The sequence below is a fragment of the Oryctolagus cuniculus genome, chromosome 2, assembly GCF_051225735.1.
Source record: "Oryctolagus cuniculus isolate XC-2025 breed Fujian yellow rabbit chromosome 2, ASM5122573v1, whole genome shotgun sequence".
NCBI classification, from domain to species: Eukaryota; Metazoa; Chordata; class Mammalia; order Lagomorpha; family Leporidae; genus Oryctolagus; species Oryctolagus cuniculus.
Window position 1 is genome coordinate 40,722,238 of NC_142868.1, and position 17,303 is coordinate 40,739,540.

The 17,303-nt window shown below is 41.0% G+C and overlaps 1 protein-coding gene across 1 annotated transcript in view; it reads left to right on the forward strand.

Moving 5' to 3' along the window:
• The window catches only part of GABRB1 (gamma-aminobutyric acid type A receptor subunit beta1), a 462,527-nt gene extending 453,667 nt beyond the window's left edge, over positions 1–8,860 (forward strand). The window contains exon 9 of the mRNA XM_051842511.3: positions 7,803–8,860. Coding sequence (XP_051698471.1) covers positions 7,803–8,147 — 345 coding nt within the window. The 3' untranslated portion in view covers positions 8,148–8,860. The remainder of the gene's footprint in view (positions 1–7,802) is intronic.
• Positions 8,861–17,303: the final 8,443 nt, after the last annotated feature.

A 17,303-nucleotide genomic window follows, 5' to 3' on the forward strand; every position in this document is an offset into this window, starting at 1 on the left:
ATTTAGTTTTCTATTGAGGTGCTCAGGTTGGAAAAAAGTAGTACAAGAAGCAAGTAAGGGCCAGCATCACGGCTCACTTGGCCAATCCTCCGCCTGAGGCACCGGTACCCCAGGGTTCTAGTCCCGGTCGGGGCGCCAGATTCTGTCCCAGTTGCCCCTCTTCCAGGCCAGCTCTCTGCTGTAGCCCGGGAGTGCAGTGGAGGATGGCCCAAGTGCTTGAGCCCTGCACCCGCATGGGAGACCAGGAGGAAGCACTTGGCTCCTGGCTTCGGATCAGCGCAGTGCGCCGGCGACGGCGGCCATTGGAGGGTAAATCAATGGCAAAGGAAAACCTTTCTCTCTGTCTCTCTGTCTGTCTCTCTCTCTCTCTGTCTAACTCTGTCAAAAAGAAAAAAAAAAGAAAAAAGAATATTGTACTACTATAGTTTTAATTATACTTTAAAATTTACTATATATGGATCAAGTGGTCATTTTTCTATTTAATTATTATTTATAGTCACTTTCTATTTTCCACTAAACAAGGGACTTTTTGCTTTTTTTAAGATTTACTTATTTATTTGAAAGTCAGAGTTACATACAGAGAGGAGAGGCAGAGAGAGAGAGAGGTCTTCTATCCGATGGTTCACTCCCCAAATGGCTGCAGCAGCTGGAGCTGCGCAAATCTGAAGCCAAGAGCCAGAAGCTTCTTCCAGGTCTCCAAAGCGGGTGCAGTAGCTCAAGGACTCGGGCCATCTTCTACTGCTTTCCCAGGCCATAGCAGAGAGCTGGATCAGAAGTGGAGCAGCCGGGTCTTGAACCAGTGCCCATATGGGATACCACACTCAGGCCAGGGCATTAACCCGCTGCACCACAGCACTGGCCCCAGTCTACTATACTTATTCTTTCTTCCGTGGCTAGAACAGGGCAGGTGCCAAATAAGTAACTGTTGAATGAATGAATGATTGTCATTTTCATCAAAGGTGAGTTTTTGGATGTTGTACAAGGTACTGAGTGCTGCAACATGATAATTTATGAAATTTTTATATATTATTAAGAAAAAAGACTATTATCCATTCCAACTTCTGCCTGATTATCTTTTTATTCGATAACTTTAATTTTTTGATTGTTTAAGCATACTTGATATCAGCTTCTGATATTCATTCTGAATCACAGTGTAATAAAAGGTTACATATAATCTTCAAAGGAACATATGGCTAAGGTATTACAGCCTTCTTCATATGTAGATGGAATAATAATAGAGTCTTACCATCTCATACAGTTTTCACTCATCCTTGCAGCTACTTTGGTTTTGCAATTACTTCCTTATCCTCTTTTAAAACCAAGGGCTCAGACATACAAGATGTCCAGTAGCATGCTTCATCTCTCAGTGCATCATCTCTGTTAGTTAAATTAATAATTTAGCTATGGAATTATGAAAAAAATAACTACCCCCAAGGGCCGGCCCTGTGGTATAGAGGGTAAAGTTGCCTCCTGTGACACCGGCATCCCACGTGAGCTCCAGTTCATGTCCTGGCTGTTATACTTCCCTTCCAGCTGCCTGCTGGTGCCCTGGGAAAAGCAGCAGAAATGGCCCAAGTTTTTGGGCCCCTGCCACTCGTGTAGGAGACCTGGAAGAAGCTCCTGGCTCCTGGCTTTAGCCTGGCTCAGTGCTGCTGTTGTGGCCATCTGGGGAGAGCAATAGCAGCAAATGGAAGATCCCTCTTTCTGTGTCTCTCCGTCTCTCTCTGTAACTCCGACTTTCAAAATAAATAAATAAATCTTTTTAAAAAAACAGCCCTGTGGTTAAATTCAAAAATCATAGAAAAATATTAGATTTATCTTTTAATAAAATGGTTGGATGATCCTCTTCTTTCTTTTTATATGTTTGTAAATAGTTAAATTTAGGGAGCATATGTGTTCTGGTTCCAGACAATTTTCACTTGAGAGATTCCTAGTACTTGCCATGGCGTCCTGGAGCATGGAGTAGCACTGTTAATTATTACATATTATTTTTCATAGTTTTGACTGGGCAGTCAGGTCAAGGGATAGGTGTACTGAAGCTTCAAAAGCATGAGTTTTGTATTGATTTCTGTTCCCACCAGCTGCACTGAAACATTTTTTTATGAGTGCAGATGCTGCATCCAGACATTAGGAGAGTCTCAGCCCCCAAGGTGATAAAGACTGTAGATTTGTGAACCCCTTAGGCATCATTTGAAATGGAGATGGTAGCTAGAGTTTTGAAAGAGATTTCACAGTACAGCAAAACTTTAAGGTAGCTATATCTGAGTCACTTTTATCCTAACCTGCCAACACTTTTAGTTACATATACTAGCCACAGTACTTGTCCAATTGCTAATGAATGAAATGGATGAAATTGTAGCATGGATGGCCTATAAACAGGGACACACAAAATCTTTATTTATTTATTTATTTATTTATTATTTTTTATTTTTTGGAAAGGCAGAGTGGACAGTGAGAGAGAGAGACAGAGAGAAAGGTCTTCCTTTGCCGTTGGTTCACCCTCCAATGGCTGCCGCGGCCGGTGTACCGCGCCTATCCGAAGGCAGGAGCCAGGTGCTTCTCCTGGTCTCCCATGGGGTGCAGGGCCCAAATACTTGGGCCATCCTCCACTGCACTCTCTGGCCACAGCAGAGAGCTGGCCTGGAAGAGGGGCAACCGGAACAGAATCCGCCGCCCCGACCAGGACTAGAACCTGGTGTGCCAGCGCCGCAAGGCGGAGAATTAGCCTAGTGAGCTGTGGCACCGGCCGTCAAAATCTTTATAAGTCAGGGAGAACCTTTTGAGAATCTACCAAAGATTCATCCCCAACATGCAGTTGACAATTCTAACAGACAAGGAATAGCACTTCTCCCTTTGGAATAAGATAATGCTAGTGTGATCTGGTCTCTTATCTCCCATTTCTGTTCTCCACAGTGAGTTATACAAGCACTTTCTGACAATTTTCTAAGTGCAAATCATCTCTGTACTGTGAAGGATGTGTTTATTTTTTTAAAGATTCATTTTATTAATTTGAAAGACAAAGTGAGAGAGAGAAAGAGGTCTTCCATCTGCTGGTTCACTCCCTAAATGGACAGAACAGCTAGGCTGAGCCAGGCCGAAGCCAGGAGCCAGGTGATTCTTCCCCTCTCCTACATGAGAGAAAGGGCTCAAACACTTGGACCTTATTCCGCTGCTTTTCCAGGTGCATGAGCAGGGAGCTATATCGGAAGTGGAACAGCCAGGACTCAAACCAGTGCCCTTATGGGATGCAGGCAGTGGCTTAACCCACTACACCACAACACCAGCCCACCATGATGAATTTAAGCAAATAAAATATATATGTAGGTGGCATCATAAAAATAAACAGTTCCATCCTAAAGTCATGCTTGAAATAGCTCCATACCTATCAATATTGAGTCTCACATAACTGCCTCTTTTTCAGGCTAATGTGGATACTTACTTACTGCCCTTGATGAAACTAACCTACTGATTTAGCATCTTAAAATCTAGATAAATATAGAATTTCTACTAATATAGTATACTATATTAGCATGCAAACCTTTGCCCAAATCTGACTTGGTCCATTTTCTCTAGACTTTGTTTAATCCTATCATCTCCAGGTGAGGTGAGAGCGAATGACAAATAGCAACTGCCTTCTGTGGAGGAAGGGCAAGGAATAGGCTGTGGCTATAATAATGCTCTGTTCTCTTGGAGGAGGTAGCCATCCATACTACACAGCTGCATTAAATGGACTGTAGGCTGGTGCTGTGGTGTAGCGGATAAAGCCGACACCTGCAGTACCGGCATCCCATATGGGTGCCAGTTCCTGTTCCAGCTGCTCCACTTCCCATCCAGCTCTCTGTTATGGCCTGGGTAAGCAGTAGAAGATGGCCCAGGTCCTTGGGCCCCTGCATCTGCATGGGAAACCCAGAAGAAGCTCCTGGCTCCTAGCTTCGGATTGGCTTGACTCTGCCCATTGCAGCCATTTGGGGAGTGAACCAGCGGATGGAAGATCTCTCTATCTCTCTCTCTCTCTGCCTCTCTGCCTCTCTCTCTCTCTCCCTCTCTATGTAACTCTGACTTTCAAATAAATAAATAAATCTTTTTTAAAAAATGGACTGCAGGCTTCCCCAGGACAGTGAACTAGCTCATTCTCCAACCAGCACCACTTTACCTGGCTTCCTGCTCTGTACCTCAGAACCACCCAGTAAACATGAATCTAATTGAATTGGCTAGCAAGAAGGAAATCACTTTTTGCAAACTAGATTGAGCCTGAGGTGTTCCTCAATAGGGCTTTAAAAGTGCCACTAGAAACAAGATTATGTTTTATTCCAATTACCCTGCAATGAGTCTGGCTATATTTATATATTGAATATACTCAGAACAGCTGAATTCAGTGTGTGGCAGCATTTTTCATAGCCAAAGGCATTCTATAAGATTATTGGAAACACAGAAAAGGAGAAGGGGAATGAGAATAGGTGAGAGAAAGGCTAGAAAATGAATTTGTACATTTGCTTGAGGTTTCTATTGAGGAAAGAAATAGGTATCACATCAGTGTTTTCTGGACTTGTATTGTTAGGTTATTATTTTTGCCATACCTTTTCTATCAGCCAGGATCCTCCAGAGAAATAAATCAATAAAAGCAGAACCAACATACATAACCAAAAGCAGTGAAAGATGGCTCAAGTGCTTGGGCCCCTGCACCCAGCACGGAGATCTGGCTCCTTGCTCCTGGCTTCAAATTTGCGCAGCTCCAACCATTGCTGCCATTTGGGGAATGAACCAGTGAATGGAAGACCTCTCTTATTCTGTCTCTACCTCTCTCTGTAACACTGTCTTTCAAATAAATATTTTTTAAAATAAGTAAATAATAGCCGGCGCCGTGGCTCAATAGGCTAATCCTCCACCTTGCGGCGCCGGCACACCGGGTTCTAGTCCCGGTTGGGGCGCCGGATTCTGTCCCGGTTGCCCCTCTTCCAGGCCAGCTCTCTGCTATGGCCAGGGAGTGCAGTGGAGGATGGCCCAGGTGCTTGGGCCCTGCACCCCATGGGAGACCAGGAAAAAGCACCTGGCTCCTGGCTCCTGCCAGGATCAGCGCGGTGCGCCGGCTGCAGCGGCAGCCATTGGAGGGTGAACCAACGGCAAAAGGAAGACCTTTCTCTCTGTCTCTCTCTCTCACTGTCCACTCTGCCTGTCAAAAAAAAAAAAAAAAATAAGTAAATAAAACTAAGCATACTAGTTTTGCTCAACATTCATCCTTGACACCTAACACTGGCACACAGTAAACACTATATCTGAGACACAATAACAACTCAATAAATGTTTGGAAAAAGATACATAAAGTTCTTGAGGCTATTGTAATCAGGAAAGGAGGAAAGATGCCCAGAAGAAGTATGACTTAAATTGAGCCTTGTAGAAAACATGTTGCTTTGATTAATATCAAGGGGAGAGAAATGACATTTGAGACATAATGTCTTGTGTTTAATCCCAAATTGACCTCTCTCTCTCTCTCTGTCCCTCTCTCTGCCTCTTCTCTCTCTGTGTAACTCTGACTTTGGAATAAATAAATAAATCTTATAAAAAATCCCAAATTAAGTACTGATTTGCTTAATCTTAGGCAGTTTACTTACTTTCTCTGGGCTTCCATCTCCCCATCTGCTGAACTTGGCATTGTTATGAAAAATAACTGAGATGAATTACATAGTTTGATTCAAAAAAATGGTGTTATTAATAACATTAAAAATAACAATAACTTCCTAAATAAGGAAGACAAGAAATGTGCAGGGTCCAGGGATGGAAGGAAGCCCAGTTAGCCTGGAGAAAGATGCCTCACAGTGGGATATGATGATGGATAAGAATGGGGAGATGAGTAGTGGCCAGATTCGGTCATCTTTCTCTCCGCAACCAGCTGATGCTTAACATTATCAACCGTATCACTAAATTCATTGCTGGAAGTGGTGAAGGCCAGGGACTGTGAAGTGGTCCTCTCTCAGTAGAAAGTACATGGGCTTTGTAACGGACAGATGAGGATTCTAATCTCAGCTAATTTTAATAGCTGCTAACTGAGTAAACTTGAACCAGTTTGCTAACTATTCTGTCTGTTTCCTTATCTATAAAATAGAGATAGGATAGTCTACCTTTTGAAATAGGGTTGTTGTAAGTATTAAACAAGTAATATATATGAAGCATCTACCATTATAACAGGCATGTTGTACACACTCAATAAATCAATCCTGTAGACTGGACTGCGTGTACCACCATCTGGTGCCATCTCTGTTCCTTTTTTTCTTTCTCTGTTTGTCATTGCCTCCTCCTACAGGGCTCTTTTACTTCTCAATCTTGTGTTTTCAACAAGGTTGTACTAAAATTAATCTCATTTGAAAGCATTTATGGAACACTTACTGTAAGTGAGGGACTATGCAAATCACAAAAGTCTTAAACACAGCTACCTGTGCTGACCTTGGAAGTACTTCCAACTCATGAGCCATGTTCCTGATTTCCAGGTAAATCAGTCTGAAAAAAAATCAGTTTAAAGTTTAAAATGGCAATATTGTAGGCCAAAAATATGCTCAGATTTTCTGTACTTCTAAAAGTGTGTGTGGACATAGCATAGGGAAGACCCAGGAAATTTGGGGTAGGTGTTACTAGAATGGCAGGAACACAGGGCAGAATTCAAAGTCAAAGTCGAATCAGACATATCTTTTGATCCATTAATCTCATTTCTGGACATTTAGCCTGGAGAAATAATTATAACTATGCACCAAGATTAAACAAAATGATGCCCCTTTCATACTTCTTTATAGTACTACAAAAAGAAGCTGGCACTGTGGTATAGTAGGTAAAGCCCCCCATTGCAGTGTTGGCATCCTATATGGGTACCAGTTTGAGTCCCAGCTGCTCCAGTTCCAATCCAGCTCCCTGCTAATGTGCCTGGGAAAGCAGCAGAAGATGGCCCAAGTGCTTGGACCCCTGGACCTACATGGGAGGTTCAGATGAAGCTCCTGGCTCCTGGCTTCAGCCTGGCTCAGCCCCGGTGGTTGCGGCCATTTGAGAAGTGCATCAGCAGATGGAAGACCTCTCTCTCTCTCTCTCTCTCTGTGCCTCTGCCTCTCCCTCTCTGTAACCCTGCCTTTTAAATAAATAAATAAATCTTTAAAAAAAAAAACTACCAAAAAGGTGAGCATTAACAACTCTCAGTTGTTAATTCTGTTATGATTTATCCATGTAAGCTATGGTAAATGATAGCACAAATGAATATTTATCAATATTGAAAGCTGTCCAGGCTATATTTTAACTGACAGGAGCAGGTTGCAAAGCAAAATATATGGATGCACTTGTGTTTGTAAGTATATGCAAAGAGGGAAAAAACAGAAGGTGAGAAGGATATTGATTGAAGGTTAGACCATGAAGTCTTAGTGGTTTTTTATTTTGTTTTTTGTTTGTTTGTTTGTTTGTTTCTGGCTTTGTTTTCATGTATCAGTTTTATAACAAAAGGAAATGTATACATACACAAAAACATCACTGCATACACCCACACTACACACTAGTGTCTGGTGAGTGGAGACAAATGATAGCTAGATAGTTCTATTGCTAGCAAGATGAATGGAAGAATGATAGGTGGGTGGAGGGATGGATGGAGGGGAGGAGAGGGATAGAGAGGAAGGGAGAGGAGAGAAGTCTCCAAGTCCTCCGAGAGGCACATAGAGCCGGTCGTCTACCGAGGCAGTGATTGATCAGCCACATGAGACGTCTTCAGGAACAAGGTAATGATGGCAAACGAGCGTCCCAGCAGTTGTGTCTGACCATGTCCATTCTGCCACCAGGTTGACGCTCATGGCAACATTCTCCTCAGCACCCTGGAAATCAGGAACGAGACAAGCGGCTCAGAAGTGCTCACCAGCGTGAGCGACCCCAAGGCTACCATGTACTCGTACGACAGCGCCAGCATCCAGTACCGCAAGCCCCTGAGCAGCCGCGAGGGGTATGGGCGCGCCCTGGACCGGCACGGGGTGCCCAGCAAGGGGCGCATCCGCAGGCGCGCCTCCCAGCTCAAAGTCAAAATCCCCGACTTGACTGATGTGAATTCCATAGACAAGTGGTCCCGAATGTTTTTCCCCATCACCTTTTCTCTTTTTAACGTCGTTTATTGGCTTTACTATGTACACTAAGGTCTGTCCTAAGGGTTCGATTTAGACCACCTTCCTTTTCTTTGTTTTTTTAACCCCGAAGGTCCCCAACAGCGATACTGCTGTTTTTTGAGGTAAGAATTTCAGCCATCCAATTGGTTTTAGGTCTTGCATATCAATTTTATTACTGCATCATGTTTATTTCAGTAAAAAAGAAAAAGAAAAAAAAATATTTTTTCCAGCCTACCGTGGTCCAGGTTATCAGCTCTTTTAAGAGCTCTGTCAATTGCCATGTTTACAAACCAACAAACACAAAGAGAGAATATAGGTAGATCTTTAGCAGTTTTTCCTGGTTACCCTGGATTTTATTGGTTTCTTTTTTAGATAAAAATAAAAAGATGACCTCCTCCATTTGCACTGCTTCCTGGTAAACTGTAACAGTCTCATGCTGCCAAAAACAAAAACCAGAAACAAACAAAAAAAAATCCACAATTTCCAGGATCTCAGAATTCAAAACAAAGCCATTGACAAGTTACAGATTTCCAGGAAGAGAGACAAAAGAACGGGAGTCTACAGGAAGATTCCCCGCCACTCTTCGGTGCCCCCATGTCCCTTACAAAGGGGCTTCTCAGCTCCGCGGAAGAGGGAGGGATCAGCAAGTGCGCGTCTAGGTGATGCAAACCCAGCCTGCCATCCACACCTCACCATTGGGCTGGATGTTCTGGAAAACGCTTCTTTCTCTGATTTCCCAGCAAGTATTCGATTAGCATTAGAATCCAGCTTGGTAAACCTGGTAGCCACTGAGAACACTTTCCTTTTCTTGAGAATAAGGGGTTTGGGGGCAATGACCATTTTTCTAGTGGACCAGTTCCGATGAGCAGCCCTGAATTCATTTCATCAGCCTGGAATTCCTTGATGCTGTGCTATGAAGCCTCACCATCCCATTTCCATGCTTCCTGTCCCAGAATATGACAGCAAGGGAATGGAGAGGATTTTACAGAAGGGTGAGGTGCACAATTTTTGCTTGAGAAAAATATTACCCTTTCCACAAGGAAGGCGAGATTTATGTGCTGTGCAAAGGGTGCCTGGGCAGTTCTCTGAACTGCCAAATCTTAAATCAAATAGTATATATTTCTTAGCCTTCCAGAGAGCAGTTTCTAACGAAGACAGGCTGGTCACACAGGCCTCAGCCAGCGCGTGAGGACTCTGCTCTCTGAGCTCTGCATTCCAAACTGTGGCGTGAACATTTCAAGAAATGCATGTGTGCTTGTGGTGTCATTCTCCCAGAGTCCACAGATAAAACAACAGTGACAAAGGCACTGGGCCTCCAAACTTGTACACCAGCCCTTGAGGAATAGACCCTGCCTACACTTAGAGATCACTGTCATTACTGCACTGCCTTATCTCTGCTCATGGGTTAATTTGGTCATGGTTCTCATGACCTTCAGTAGCAAGACACACAGTACTAAGCATATTCAACCAGCTAGTTGAGAGTCTTCTCATTTTATGCCATTAAAATCTCACAGCCTTTTTTTCAGACTGAGTATCTAAGAATTCTATATGTTCATTTTTAAGACTGAATTAAGGCCTGCGCTGTGGCTCAATAGGCTAATCCTCCGCCTTGCGGTGCCGGCACACAGGGTTCTAGTCCCGGTCGGGGCGGCGGATTCTGTTCCGGTTGCCCCTCTTCCAGGCCAGCTCTCTGCTGTGGCCAGAGAGTGCAGTGGAGGATGGCCCAAGTACTTGGGCCCTGCACCCCATGGGAGACCAGGAGAAGCACCTGGCTCCTGCCTTCGGATCAGCGCTGTGCGCCGGCCGCGGCAGCCATTGGAGGGTGAACCAACGGCAAAGGAAGACCTTTCTCTCTCTCTCTCTCTCTCTCTCTCACTGTCCACTCTGCCTGTCAAAAAAAAAGACTGAATTAAACCCTAAATTGTCCAACTAAGGATGGAGGTAACTGGGAACCTACTCTACGGATGTGAAATAAATGTTAAAGTAATTGGGATGATTGTCTCACTGGATGACCTGGCTTTCTCCCTAAGGCTGTGATGTGAGCCTAGGTTAACAACAGCATCTGCTGCTAGAACTTACAGATTTAATTGGAAAGATCAAGCAGATGATGAGCCCAAGAAGAGAGAGTTATGAGATACCCTGCTAGAGAGAAGTGGGAAAAGTGAACTCTAAAACACATAGTTACTAATGAAGACAAAATACATTCTTAAGAATATGAATTGTGCTTTAACTGGAAAAATTATCTCCGTGGTTTCAAGAGAAACTAGTAGAGTTATTGGAACCAAATTTCCATTTAGGTTTTCAGTGTTTTGCTACACTTCCTTGGTCAAGGAAATCTCATCCTCCAAACATGTAGTCATGTGTTTTGAAACTGTTCAGTCCCTTGGCAGGGTGATATGCTTTGCTATCATTAAATGCCCAAATATAGTGGAATATGGCCATCTTGGTGATTGTAAGGTTAATGTTACCAATGGCCACCCAGGAATCACTGTGCAGCCATTTATTTATTTTAAATGCAGGGAGGAAAATTTTTGGCTGGTGCTGAACAGAAATGAATCATTCTGATGTCAAAGCTCTTTAAAAAGCATTTAAATCAGAAAGGAAATGTCTTTGATCTAGGTTCCTTAACAAAACAACTTCTCTTTATCAGTTTAGACCATTCTAAGCAAATATTGAGTAATTTGTATTTTTATTATTTTTTATCTTGCCTTTAAAATCTAAACATTTTGATGTTGTAGTTTTAGATGAGAAACATCTTCTGAGAGAGAAAGAATATTTTGAGCTCTAATGCTTTAACCTGCGTAAAATCTATAATCCTTTAACTCATATCACCATATGCCCTCCTGGGCAGTAGATAGGTCACAGCCATCGTTATGCAAATCCTGTCAAGTAGCTGTGATTTTAGAAGTAATGGCAACCAGAAGAATGAAGTAGCCGCCACTTTCTGTTTAATGACTTTTGTCTCCACTTCCTTCTTCTGAACATCTCCTAAATTCTTCCCACTGTGTGCCTCCTTTTGGCCAAATCCTCCCTTTCAATGTTAAACAGTACATGGAAAAAAATCCTTCCTTCTCTGATGTCTACCCCATCTTGCCCAAAATGATGTACCCGCAACATAGAAAGAATTAGACATTCTTAAGTGCCCACAAACTGTCCCCTATTCTTGAAAGATTCAAAGTATTACCTTATAAAGGGATCATTATTTAACTGTTATTGGATTCTTTTTTTTTTTTTTTTTTTGCCATGAAAATAGCCATAATGCTTGCATTACTTAAATGGTAGCAGAGGCTGAAAATTGCACAGACTCACTCTCTCATGCCACAGTCATGTCCAAGGAACCCTATGTTTCTACACTGTGACATAAACTGTGTTACAACTTAACCTGTGCAGACCCAGTGGAAATCTCATCTTTCACTTTACTGTAATGACTGCACAGTCATTCCTTCCATTCATATCCTTTGGCTTAAAATATCAGAGGTGACTTGTATGTTACCGTTACCAGCAAAGACCCAAGTAAAAGCATGCTTTTGGATTGAATTTTCCAGGCTCATTGCCTCCATCCTCCGTGTTGCCAAATAGAAACAACAAAATGGTAATCTGCTGACTGGCAGATGTGTGTTTCCATCCAAACCCTCATGAATGGGCATCACAAAAGATCTTGAAAATGCAAAGAGAAACATGTAGTGCAGAGAATAAACTTTAGTTCAAGGGCCCAGCCATAGGCTTTCCTTAAAAAAAATCATGTACAATAGTAGAAATATTGACTAAATCCCATCTTTCTATAACTGACAGCTATTTTGTAAATGTTCATTTAAGAATGACTTCAATTACAATTTTCCAAGTTAAACAAAAGATATATGTAAAATGCTTCTAGAAAGAAATAATCTCCAAGATTTCTTATATGGACAATTTTGATTCCTATATTACCAAAGGATGATGTGCCACCATTTTTTTTCCCTAAGGAAAGTAAACTCTTATATTCCACGAGGGAAGCAAAAGAAACGTGCAAACATTTGCTCATGTTGGTTCAATCAACAGTTACTGGGCTGAGAAGGACAGAAAAACAAACAAAATTATCTGTTTCCTGAAAGCAAGCAGTAAATTTTGTTAACAGAATGTAGAATATTATGTAAACTTCCTTGTAAATTCTGTACATAGTGCACTGAATTGTTCCCTGTTGCGTGGTGGTCCTCAGCTTTGGGTGGATGTTTGAAAACTCTGAGCATTGTAAATAATGTAAGCTTATAAAGCATTTGCTTTCATTAATGAAGTGAAATGGCTAGTGATTTGGACCCAAACCAGAATCTTTTTAGCTCTTGCTTTCTCTGCTGTTCTGTGTGTGCAGTTGTGTAATTCTGCTGCCAGCCATAGCCTGGTGTCTGTGATCACTGCCTCATGCTCCTACTCCACTGGAAGGGACAGCAGCTGCTGCTGACAAGGCTGAGAGCCTCCAGGGTTCAGGAACAGCACACCAGCAGAAACGGGAACTGCAGCAAGCTGCTTCTTGAGCCGTGCTATGAAAAGTTGACATGTTTTTAATCACTCGTGTGTAATTACTTATGTATTCAGAAACTGAATTCTCCATTCTGTTCAGGGGGTCAGGAATGGAAGAGAGGCTCAAAATCCACAGGTAATTCAAAGTTTCATTTGCACCAGTAGCTTTAGCTTTTAACTTCTTGCATAGTGTTTCCCAGAACTTCTAGAAAGAATAAAAATGAATAGAAGGGATGGGCGTGGTCAGGGTAAATAGTCAAGTGTCCAAATAATAGGACAGATAATAGGAATAGCTGGCAAACACCTTTAATACCAACAACTGACTGATTCATTCCCAAAAGATAAAGAAGTAACTGTGACCTTTTTTTAAGGTAAAGAGAAATATTGGAATAAATTGTCTGGAAATAAGGTATTCTTCAACTAGGCATGGAGATATGTGTCATATATGCTAGTTAAGCTGTAAAAAGAACCTAGTAGTTAAGTGTTTTCATATATATTTCTCCCAAGTATTGGTATCCTTGAAAAAGTCTTCAGAATGGTGGGATATGATACCATAAGTTGTGTTTTCATATCAGATGGTGATGAAGAGGGTGATGGTGTCCACAAAAATCCAGAATATCCAAGCAGGCAGGGTTATAGATTGGCCTCTTAGGGATGTTTTAGAGGGAATAGTATCTTTCTTAGAGGTAAGAATTTAGCAAAGTAGGTCTCTTAGTGCCAACCTTTTAAGTGCCAGGAGAATGTAGCATAGGAATCCATCAAAGTGAGATGTTTTGGTTCCAAAATGTGCCAACTAAAGTTCACCATCAGTTGAATAAGAAAAAAATCTTGTTTGAACTAATCAACTCAGTCAACTGCTAGGTTTAAAATACAGTGGGTTTCTCCTAAAACTCTTTTTCTTTTTTTTTAGATAACCAAAATCAATTAAACCAATAGAAAACTTAATTGTCAGAGGCTGCAGTTTCATAGACAAGAATTAGAAATGAAATCTTTATTAGAGCATCTAAAATAGAAGGTACTAAGTTCACAGAACGATAAGTTTGAAGAGTTTTATTAGTGTTTCTAAAACAGTTTCCTATTTGAGTGGAAGGGATCTAAGAGTTGTTTGGGCATTTTTGTGTGTGTGCTTGGTTTTGGGTTTTTCCTGAGTAAAAAGTACTTGGTATGTCAAGGTGCTCAGAACCGTTTCTGATTAATCCCTGGATGTCTGTTATGTCTTTGAGCAACCAGCACTCATCATAAAGGCCCGAGTCAGAAGTCAGGTGGGAACAGTAGTTGTATTTCTGAACTTGTTGGAAAAGAAATCCATTCTTCTGAGCAATCCAGTCTGCATTCCCTGTCCTGCAGACAATGGAATATAGATCAAAGAAAATAATGAAGAGAAGCCAAATAACATTATTCATTTACCTTAGGTATACAGGGTCACAGATTCAGTAACTTAAAATATCCCCATTTGGAAACCAAAGCAGTCAGTATTGTTTCCCAGCTCCTGTTTCTTCCCCAGGCCTTATTATAAGACAAATAGGAAAGGGGAGAGATTTCCCAATATAATTATTAAAGTTATTAAATATGAGTATACTGTTTGCAAGTTTGGGTTCTGTAAAATAGATTGCCTTTGCTGTCCTCATTCCTTCCAGTACTGTATACAATCAATCCTGCCTCACATTAAGCCAATGAGACTGATTCCTTTACTTTTTTCCTCTTTCTTACCTCCAAACCTCATAAACTGTCTGTTCCATGAGCAGCAGAAAGCTTTAACTTCTTTGGACTTATATTGCGTATCTTCAATGAATTCACAAAATCAACAAACTATAATAATTTTCCCCAAAGGAAAAGGGCCCTTGAGAAGAACTTTGTGGGCAGATTGTGTAATCATAGTAGCCTCCTCTGAACAACCTTAGGTTATTGCTCTATTTCTTTTCTTCCTTCTTTAGAGTTACATATATTCACATCATCCTCCTATTTTCCATACTATTTCAAAGAAGAACATTAATAAAAATCATTACCTCAAAAACATGGAAAATGACATTATATTTACCAAAGCTTGAAAATAAGGCCATCTCCTTACATTACAGTAGTAATATGATGAACTCACACTGTATCAATTCATCAGAATTACTTATTCATGTCCTGTTTCAATATTAATCACAGACCACTTTAAATTGCTTTGCTATTGCTCCCAGCAGAGCTTATCATTTAAGTAGCACTACTCATTACAGACTACCCTTCAGGAACTTGACCCACTTCATCCTTCCTGTATCTTATTCCTATTACAGATTTCTACTTCTACACATCATCCTACCCACCTACCCTTTGGCTTCTAGAATATCTAAAATATGATTTATAGTCAGATGGTTCACAGTGCAAACTCTCTAATTTGCCCCAATGTTTATAATGTTTATAACACGTTTCCTCCAGAAAATATGTCTACAGATTTAGAGATACAGAGTTCTCTACATATATGGCAAACAAGGCACAGCCTAACTTTGAAAAGCTAAAAATCAATGAGCTACATGGTGAAGAGAGGGAAATGTTATTAGAATAAATAAGCAGTTCAATTAGGACTGAGGCTTTGGTTTTGTTATCTTCTGCCCCTGCCCAGGTATGTGACTTTGGTCAAGCTGCAGTTGACATCAAGTTCTCTTGCAGAACTGAATTTCAAAGGTAATTTTAAAGAGGTCCGGTTGTAGGAGAGGTTAGCAAGAAAACACAGGAGCGATCATAGCCCCTCAAGTTTAGTAAGAATCCTCATAGCATGCTTTTGAGAATAAGCCATCTGGTGTCAAGTGAATTGAATTCAATACTTGTTCATATTCTTTTAAAATGTAAGGAATATGCAGTCACATTTACAAGAAAGTTGCAAAAATATTTCACTACTTTAGTAATGCTCTACACTATTTTTAAAAGTTCATGGTAAATGGAATTAAAAAACACTTTTATATTAGTGCAAATAATTTTGAAGTCCAAACATAGCTTTTCCATGGACTTTTTGAAGACCCCTCATAAGACCATATTTCAGACAGTCTCAGATAACACAAATCACTGTGATCTGGTCTTTATTTTTATATCACTGGAAGATGTGGATATCCTTAAAGCATTCTCTATAATTGTCAGGAAAAAGCCATGACACACTCCTTCATGGGTGGAAAAGCCAATTTCTAGGCTGCATCTGAGCCCAAATACTGCTGCCGTGCCCTGCCTAGTCCTGGAGCTATTGCTCTCTGTGTTCTGAAAGTGGAAGAGCAGATGTGGTGGAGCTCTCGGGCAAGAAACAGCTTCTTGTCTAATTGGGATCATACATGTAGTTAGAACCTCTGCTCTCTGCTCTCTCTGCTCTACTCCCTGTATCTTCCCTTAACGTCAATTGAACTGGGTAAATCTGCCAAACTTTTAGGAACAACCATGACAAAACTGAAAGCTTACTTGTTAAATTGTGATTAGCATTCCTAGCTGTTAATATTCTTGAAATATTCTTGCCATTTCATTCTCTGAACATAGTCCCCAATGTGATTTCTGCAACTAGATGTTCTTAACCAATTTTTCCTCCTTTTTAAAAAAATCCTTTGAAACTTAGACATCCATGATTCTCTTGAGAGCCTCCTGATCAAAGTTGTAGGAAAGTGCCAAGAAATTCCTTTTTTCCATTGTTGGCTGTCCATGAATGGGACAGTCTCTTGTTTGTAAAGTTCATTTAGTATTCTTCTTCTCAACCTCAAGCATCTTATAAAGACCTTTGTTGTAACCTCCCCATCTCCAAGTGCACTCATTGCTTCTCTCAAAATAGTGAGTTGTATTTTTCTAGTATCCCATCCTTTTTATCTAGATAGCTTCATATTTAATGTTATCTTTTTGAGGACACATAATCCCATTCAGAAGCCGAATGACTCCTTTTGAAGACTTAGGAGAGGAAACTAAGTGTTTGAATTCTGACTCAGATGAGGTAAATAATTAGTAGCATGTTTATCAGTTAATATTCGTTCAGGTCAAGTAGCAAAAGATGCAGCCAAAAGTAACTTCTACATTAAAATTATTATTACCTCATGCAAATACAGAAGAAGGGTCATTTGTAAGTTGGTTAATTTTAATAGCATGATGATATAACCAAGGATCCAGGTCCCTTTTATAGTCAGTTCTCCCTTCTTCTGCAGGCTGGTAGTACCTATTGTAGTTTATACACACTCCTCACATCTCTGTATTAAGAGGAAGAAACAAGAATAAATCCTACCTGTGATCTTTTTGTCAGAGCAAGGAAATCTTCCCCAAAGTGTCCCCAGCAGACTTCCCTCTGTTTATGGGTAGGCTTAAGGTTACACATTATTCCGGGGCCAGTCACTAACAAGAGGAGTAGAATGATCATGATTGCCTTGCAACATTGACAGCACCACCACCTATAACTGCCCAATGCATAGACAAATTAAGAAACAAAAGAAAATGGCTCTTGGGTAGACATCCAACAGTGACGGTCACGTATTGGTCTGTAGTGTCAGAAAACACTGCCCCATGCATAACTTCATACTTTCATCTTTGCCACAACACTGTGAAGTTATGGTCACCATTCCACTATCTGCAGATAGAAGCTGAAATAGGTTAAATACCTTATACAAAATCCAGTAGTTACTGATGGAGTAAATATTCGATCCTGGCTTTTCATGGCTCAAAAGCCAAAGCTTTTTCCATCTACTACACTGCCTA